The following is an 8595-nucleotide window of genomic DNA, read 5'->3' on the forward strand; positions in this document are numbered from 1 at the left end:
CAAAAGACCTGCCATTGAAGGTGACATCGAATAAACTTTCCCCCTGATTCATTGGTCCCCTTGAAATTGACCCTGTCATTAACCCCTCTGCTGTGCACTTTAAACTCCCTGCCTCTCTCAGGATCCATCCTACCTTCCATGTATCCCTGATTAAACCTGTCTGTTCCGGTCCCCTGTCTCCTCCTGCAGCAGCTCCTCCACCCCCTTGGCTGGCAGTACCTAGTGGACTGGGAAGGATACTGGGAAGGGGGGTGTGCTGTTACATCTGCTCCTGCCTCGCCCTCTACTGCTCATCCTGTTTCTCCTTGACCTGCCGCCACTTCCCCAGTGCTCTCTCCCTTTCCCTCTCTCTCGCTCTTTCTGTGGTTGTGTGGGCAGAGACAGGTGTGCTGGAGTCAGAGCAGATCCCCACCAGCTGCAACCTGTTCCATATCAAGACCTCTACAAATACTCAGTCCTGCCACTTCCACACTGCCAGATCGTAATCTCTGCTCAGTCAGTCTACCTTTCTAACCGTTTGTTACTACCTAGATCCTGTTGTGCCTGTTTTCCTTGCCTAACAAGGTTTTCCTCTCCGCTACAGTTCTGCCTGCTCTGACTCTGGTCCCTGTCTCCAGTCCCACGTCTCCTCATCCTCTCTGCCCTGGATTCCTCACTCTACTGATCCCTTTGATTCCCCTCCGGACCGGCTTACCCTGTCCCAACCCCTCTCGCTCCAGCCTCAGCCTCCGCACCTGCTTTCCTGCAACCCGCCAGAGCTTCCCCTGGCCTGCACTCCATCTTCCCCCTGTTTCAATAAATACATTGGGTTCTTCATCCCAGTCTCCTCTTCTGATTCTGCTCTTGGGTTTCCCTGTTCCACTCCGCGTAACAGCCACAACTTTGGTTGTACTCAATCTCTGAAACTAGCACCTCTAATTCAGTCTTGGGAAAAAAAATGTTTTTGGTTGCACTGTTGTATATCATTACTGCGTTGTATATTCCCCACAGGTTTTAAAGAGCTGATTTTGACCATATGGTTAATTAGGGGTGTTTCGAAATGCAAATAGCCAAGGTTATGCACAAGCACTGAGGATTAGAACAATTGGTATTTATCAACGGTTAACTCCTACCGGTGTGCGTATGACGCTGGTAGGATTGTTTGATAAATCTTTTCAAGTGTACGAACAGTATGTTATATCATTTACCAGTATTAGACCTAGTATAATCTGTCCCACATAGCGGCCTACATGGCATGAGTCCTCATTATGACACGTATCACATCCAGGAGTAAACATACCTGGACTTTTAGCTTGAATACATGTTAATCATTTAATCCATGCCCAAATAAGAGTAGGTTACATTACACGACAGTTCATAAAAAGGCCTACTCCTTCAGAGCCCAGAGTCCATCAAAATATCTTCTAAATTATGGTTTTTACTGTTATTGTGATTTGATGACCTTGTATATTTTGCTTACACAAATGAGTCTGAGAAAAACTATCACATTTTCCAAATGCACAGAGTTGTTGCTGTTCTATTTATCCATCTACATGGTGACCATAAAGGTTGTATGAGTTCCAAAGGAGCTGGTCCAGTCTTTCTTGTGTTCTCCTACATTTCTGCACAGAACAGTCCATACTGTAGACTGTGGTTGGCAGTGAGAAGCAGCTGAAGAGTATACATCCACAGTGTTGTTAGAGCGCACTCTCTCTTCCCAACAGGCACTTACAACCAAGGCCCGCATCCCGTCCGGCAGGAGAATACCATTTATAGTCCCCTTTGCTGGAAGATATAAGCAACGGCTGTTACTATACAAATTAATTTTGTTTTTACCACACAATTACAGAGCAGCTTTTGTATAGCCACCAAATAAGCAGTGAAAGGGAGATAGCCCATGTTTAAAATTATCGCACATCCCCGGTCAAATCCAGCCTCTGAACACTACCTTAACAGTGCCACATCCATCATAATGCCTTGAGTCTTGTTAGGTCTGTCTGTTTTTGTGATCCCTTTTTTTAGAGAAAGCCAGGCAGGCTGAGGGACCTGCTGCACCTCTGCTTTGATCTGACGGTTACAGTCAAATTCAGACAGTAAGACACCATGCAACCAGCCTGGCCAACACAGAAAATGGGCTATGTAGGCTGTCTGATATATATATCAATGTGTTCAAAGATTGGCTTAGGCAGTGCCAAGCACTAGGTTTTACTCCCATTCAGGGCCTTTCTTTAGATGTGTTGAAATATAATGGGATGCTTGGCTTGATCCAACTGGGGAATATCACCTTCCAGCAGCAACAAAAGAGGACTAGCCTGTTTTTCCATTGTATTTTACAATACCACTGTAGTTAGAACAGGCAGAGATGCTGTGTGTATTGACACAATGGCAAAGGTCGTAAGTCAGAAAAATGTCAAATACCTCTGTACATACAGTACATACCTAGTCATACTGCATTGGTGTCTGAGGTTTCTACTGAATCTGATGAAGCAACATGCATTCCATTTGTGTTCATCATCATAATCATATTGAGCTTCTCTGTTCCATTCTTCGTCTCCTCTTTCCTTCTCTTCCGTCTGCAAAGTTTATGTCGACTGAGACAGAAAAATAACATTAGAAAGTAGATTTGTGATTTTAAAATGCATCGTTAGAATAAATATCAATCATGTGAGTATGGTATCATCGGTGTTGAATCTCACTTGAGTTATTCACCAATACATTCTCCCAGTATCACAGAGGTTAAGCATCTAATGTATTTTTGAGCACAGAAGACTCTTTTGTTAAACTGACGCTTAGCACTCTTGTCTCACTTTTGGGTAAAAATGAGAAGGGAGAGCAGGGCGGATACAGTACATACAACCCGATGAAAACCAAAGATAACGTGGCCACAAGCGTTACATTATTTATTTTCCATTCACAGGACACACATAGATTCCTTACATCCCATCCCAGGGTTAGTATGACAGGCTGTGAGGTGATGAGTCTGTATGTCCACCTCTCACTCTCACAAACACACAAACACACAAAAATTCAAACACACACACACACGGAAGGTTACAAAATAAAGTAAATCTGGCTGTTTGATGCTTTAAGAATGTGTATTTTACTCACTGTACACAGATGCAGATGAATGAGATGAGCAGTATGAGGAAGACCAATACTGCTATCACACAGACTACGATGATCTGCCTCTTGTCACCTAGACGCGAGGCCAGATCAACATACTCACACCTGGACCCAATGTACCCTCTCTCGCATCTAAAACAGAGCATATATACCATACACCCACTGTGATAAAAAAATATGCACAACAAGTTTGTTTATTGGTTCTATCTCTTGTTGCCAAAAGAAAAACAAAGAAGTAACTTGAAGTACATGGGCTATGAGTTAACAAGCAGATGCTGAGCTATCAGATCTGCTATTCTAGCTGTTCCAAAACTAGCTGTCCCAAATGAGCTTGTCTTGCTGATTGTAATTCTATGATGCTTGTGAGGCTTGATGAAATGCAGTAAGACCATGTTAAACCAATCATTTATCTGCCTTGTTGTTTTGATTTAAGTATAATCCGGGGGTCACAGTGAACAAGGTTAGTACAATCATTAGGATCAACAAGTGATTTGTCTTACAAAGTGTTTTTTAAAAGTGTTTTACTTCTATTAGGAACTTGAACTTCATACTTGTAATAATGATGTGTAATAATTCTGCTACAATTATCAAAATAGACACACAAAGATGTTTTTTAATACATTTTTACGGCAGAGATTGTTGAGTATGTAGCATGTCCTTGGCTTGAGACCTTCTGCCATGGATATATACAGATAAAGTATTGGGGCCCACAGTAAAGATCGGGTTGGGTGAGATGATTTACCTGCATGAAGGAGTATTCTGTTCCTTTACAAAGCGGCACGACCCATGGATACAGTATTGCCTTAACTCCTTTGGACATTTGGTGAAATGGCCACTCTTTTTGGCTTGAGTTGCAGTTTCTATTGAGTCTATGGAGAGTGTAAATAGAAAAATATGGGGGAAAGGGGGATTATAGAGTAACTATTTTGCCATAGTTGCAAAGGTGATGTAGAATAAGATATGAGTTTGAAGTGAGAAGCTCCGGTTTTCCCTTAGTAATCCGACTCAGGGTGGCCAGTATCACCTGTCATATAAATAAGCTCCTGGCAATATGATCTGAGGAAGGATTAGGAACTGAACTGTCACCACGAGGACAGGACTGGTGTGGGATAATAATGTGTCAATTATATGTAATGAAATACTGTCAAAGTAAAAGAAAAGTGAGTAAAAAAACAACCTTCTCAGCCAAATTTGGTTGTTGTGTAGAAATACACAAACATAACATTCAAACATAAATGATTTGGCCACTGTTAGTAAAGAGAAGGGATACCTAGAGTTGTATTACATAATCCTCTTTTCCCATCCAGTGAGTCATGGAGAACTTGGGCCGGTAAAATAATAATGAGGCTTCGTTCCCATCACAGAGAGGGAGAAAGCCCCAATTGTAGTGTGAAACATTAGAGCACGCCTTTAAAATTAAAATGACCCATATTGAATAGTAGCCAAACTGGTTACAAACTAGCATCGGGTGTAAATTGATCGAGGTATTTAGTTAAATGTGTGCAGCCAGTGATCCCACTATACTTCACCGGGATAAGTGAGCAGCTGGGAAATGCTGCTGCTGTTTGCCATATACCTCTTATGCTCTGTTGATCAGAGGGAACCAGGAACTACTTCACCGTAATAAAATGCACATCACTGCATCACTCTTCTACTCCATGTGGGTAAATACAATAGTATGATCAGTAGTTGATTAGCCCTTTTAGGTGTGAGGGTTGTCACCAAACAGCAACTGACAACTCCTGAACAGTGGAGGCCCCAACTAAGGTGGCTTCAACTGACACATGATGTCAGACTGACGTCCATAAAAGGCACGTCTAAATTGCATCAGAGGAACCTAACCCAGGGCACATAACAAGCTGGTGGTACACTTCACAATAACACAGGGGAGGTAATGACTGCATGGTCACTGGTGGCAAGAAGGCTTTAATGTGCACTATGGTCTCTTTTGGGGCTGGTAGGTGACACCACCTCCTGTTACTTCAGGGCCGGGTGGAGATTGAGAAGCATTTGATATTCCAACTGTTTGAATGAATGACTGTGAATGACGTACTCCTGACGCATGGCCTTCAATTTAACAACAGAGCACGAATACATATAAGAATAGTATAAGAATGTTTTTGAAGGACTTTTTACAAACGTCACAAACACATTACTTTTCTAATCCAACAGGTTTCTTCTAAACCTGGCTAATTCTAAAGTCAAAATGACTCAAAAATGTTAACACGTGCATGTCAGATGATTAAAAAAACTTTAAAACAAACTTTTATGACATGAGTATCCCTCCATAAGTTTATGTTTCTCTGGGGGGAAAAAATCTACCTTTGAAGTTGTTTGTGTTGCCTTGGTGATGGAGGGACACAGTGTTGTTCACCAGCTGCTCAGTTGTATTCCATTCAGCCAGAGAGTATTTACACAGGGCCAAAGCTATGACCAGAAAACAAACAGAGCTGGTCACACAATGCACAAACATCAAGTCAAATCCTTACAATTCCACCAACATTGGTTTTAGAATCTGAAAGGAAAAGCACAGAGCAGTGCAATAGATTATGGAGCTTAATGTGATTGACAATTTGACAGTAATACCTCCTAGCTCAGGCTTTGGGTGTCTGGGATTTCGAACACCATGATAACCTTTCTAAAGATAGTCTTTGCATTCAATCCAACAACACTGTCAGTTTTTCATAATATTCAAAACAACACCCAGCCATGATACAAATGTGGTGAATGGGATAAGTGATCTATAAAAACAACAGATGTGGTTATTAATAGTCTATTCTATTGGTTTGGGTGATCTTGGCATGTGTTTGGGGAACTCTATTTGTAAATAGAGAGAGGGTTATGGGGTGGTGGATAATTTGCTGATCATCTGACACCAGCATGCTAATTGTTGCTATCAATCACAGTATAGGCAGGTACATAGGAGTATTAAGTTAACAGTACACTACACTACAGTATCTAAAGTCAGTGTTGCAGACTCCTTTAAAGCACAGATAGATTAATCAAAGTAGCTAGACAGGGGAAATCATTTCAAAATTGGGCAGTCCTGTAAGGTTCTGCTTTTCTTTTCTTTGTCAACCTTGTGATCTTTTTCTTTGTGTTCTGGAACGTAGCCCTGTCTTTCATTTTTGTTCATTGATTTCACCTGTGTTCATTTCTCACCTGGTCTCATCAGCTCCCTATTTAGTTCAGTTCTTTCTGTTTGTATGATTGTGAGGTATTGTTTGCTTTTTGACTGCCTACCTGTCTTTGACCATTGCCTGCCTGTAACCACGATTCCTGCCGCGCTCTGCGCGTGAATCTACACCTTTTTTCCCTGAGTATTCATTACAAGTCCATTCATTTTTGTTGGCAGATATTTTGTTATAAAAACCATACAACTTTCTACTTCACTGAGTTGCACAAATAAATATCGTATAAATGGTTTGTATTGTCTCTTCTGGTGAAAAGAGGCCAACAGAGACCTGAGCCATATACCCAATTGCAATGAAACTGTAAGCCCACACAGGCCTCCTATCCAATTTAACATTACAGTAGGCCTATTATACGTACAGAATATTTTGAATAAAGGAAAACTAGTAAAGTTAAGAAAGAACATGTTAATAATACCTGAAATATATTAATATAAAATTAAATACAATGTTATTTGTTAATCAAACAGTACTAATTCAGTTAATAACCAGTCTATATGCAATTCTATTTAGATACAGTGAGTAAATCAGCATTTCCCAAACTTGGTTCCCGGGACCCCAAGGGGTGCACGTTTTAGTTTTTTGCCTGAGCACTACACAGCTGATTCAAATAATCAACTATCATCAAGCTTTGATTATTTGAATCAGCTGTGTAGTACTAGGGCAAATACCAAAACGTGCACCCAGTGGGGTCCCCGGGACCAAGTTTGGGAAATGCTGGAGTAAATAAAGTGAGGCTGAAGAGTTCAACTTAATCATCATCATGCCAATGACTGGAACGAACTACAAAAATCTCTGAAACTGGAAACACTTATCTCCCTCACTAGCTTTAAGCACCAACTGTCAGAGCAGCTCACAGATTACTGCACCTGTACATAGCCCACATATAATTTAGCCCTATCAACTACCTCTTTCCCAACTGTATTTAATTTATTTATTTATTTTGCTCCTTTGCACCCCATTATTTTTATTTCTACTTTGCACATTCTTCCATTGCAAAACTACCATTCCAGTGTTTTACCTGCTATATTGTATTTACCTTGCCACCAAGGCCTTTTTTTGCCTTTACCTCCCTTCTCACCTCATTTGCTCACATTGTATATAGACTTGTTTATACTTTATTATTGACTGTATGTTTGTTTTACTCCATGTGTAACTCTGTGTTGTTGTATCTGTCGAACTGCTTTGCTTTATCTTGGCCAGGTCGCAATTGTAAATGAGAACTTGTTCTCAACTTGCCTACCTGGTTAAATAAAGGTAAAATAAAAAAATAAAAAAATAGAACGGTGTCTCTTACCTGTTACCATTCCTACATACAGACTGTATGCCTTTGCCATGTCCGTGGGCAAGTTATGTACTTTTCCAGGTGGATAAATATAGTTTTAAAAGCAGATTGAGTTAATTTTATCCAATCCTCTTAAAAGTTCAAAATATCTTCTTAGTAGGACACTCTGCGTCCCAACTAATGTAGTCCAGCAAAATCGCGCACTTGTGAACTACAGTAGGCTAGAGATTGTGCAGTCTAGAGGTTTGAATGGGTGAAATGGAATCTGAACCCATTGCTGCCACACCCATCTCTGTATGTGTGAGTGCACTTGACCATTGCAGTTTATTATGGCATGCAGCTTAAACTGGAAAATGGCTACTAGGCTATTAAATGTGTAATCCATAGATGTGCACATAGAATAATATTAAGAACTTCTTGCATTAGGCTAACATATGACAGAAGATTAATCTCCTTCAGAACATCATTTAAACATCATTCACATTGTTACAGAGTTGGCCTGTAAACAAAAATTTAAACAATTAAAGAATATTTCAAGGATCATCCCATGATATTTGCATATACAAATATAGCAAATATGGATTTCACTAAAATATACATAGTTTTACCTGCATCAGCACATTTTAGTGACCTCTACTCTGAACTGTTGGTAAACGGCAGACGGTGCAGGCTAATGAGACCATGGGCCAGTCTAGAGCTGTGACCAGAGAGTTGGTTTGTGTTCATTGGCAAGCATGCCTCACTATTCCCCAGGAGGAAGAGGTGATGTGAGTCTGGCCAGGTCTACCTGTGTGCTCTTTCATTTCTCACCTTCAGACTACTCTCTATTGAGGCCTACTCAGTGCACAATGAGCCCTCTGCTAAAATATGAACTCAAGTATAGGTAGTCTATGGACATCAATGCTGCAAGGCCAGGCAATAATTGGAAATCATATGCAGGGGTAGAGTCATCCCTCGAAGGTACAATTCCAGGTGGCTCCTTGATATATGTTTGATATATGTAACCATGCCAATATG

At 40.8% G+C, this 8595-nt stretch overlaps 1 protein-coding gene across 1 annotated transcript; it reads right to left on the reverse strand.

Moving 5' to 3' along the window:
• Positions 1 to 1292: 1292 nt before the first annotated feature.
• Positions 1293 to 7818, reverse strand: LOC110539127 (uncharacterized). Its single transcript, XM_021626097.3, has 6 exons — positions 7591 to 7818; positions 5425 to 5529; positions 3845 to 3971; positions 3088 to 3234; positions 2419 to 2570; positions 1293 to 1764 (listed from the first exon to the last, which is right to left on the reverse strand). Exons 1-5 carry the CDS (start codon positions 7628 to 7630, stop codon positions 2423 to 2425), a joined length of 567 nt encoding a protein of 188 aa, XP_021481772.2. The 5' UTR covers positions 7631 to 7818; the 3' UTR covers positions 1293 to 1764; positions 2419 to 2422.
• Between the last annotated feature and the right edge of the window lie 777 nt (positions 7819 to 8595).

Source organism: Oncorhynchus mykiss, chromosome 12 (genome assembly GCF_057628025.1).
Source record: "Oncorhynchus mykiss isolate SJ-2025 chromosome 12, ASM5762802v1, whole genome shotgun sequence".
NCBI lineage: Eukaryota > Metazoa > Chordata > Actinopteri > Salmoniformes > Salmonidae > Oncorhynchus > Oncorhynchus mykiss.

Coding starts and splice junctions, on each gene's coding strand:
- LOC110539127 (XM_021626097.3), bottom strand. CDS start 7,630: ATGGCAAAGGCATACAGTCTGTATGTAGGAATGGTAACAG. Junction 3,235..3,844: donor CAGAATACTCCTTCATGCAG/GTAAATCATCTC, acceptor GCTCTGTTTTAG/ATGCGAGAGAGGGTACATTG. Junction 2,571..3,087: donor TTCATCTGCATCTGTGTACA/GTGAGTAAAATA, acceptor TTTCTGTCTCAG/TCGACATAAACTTTGCAGAC.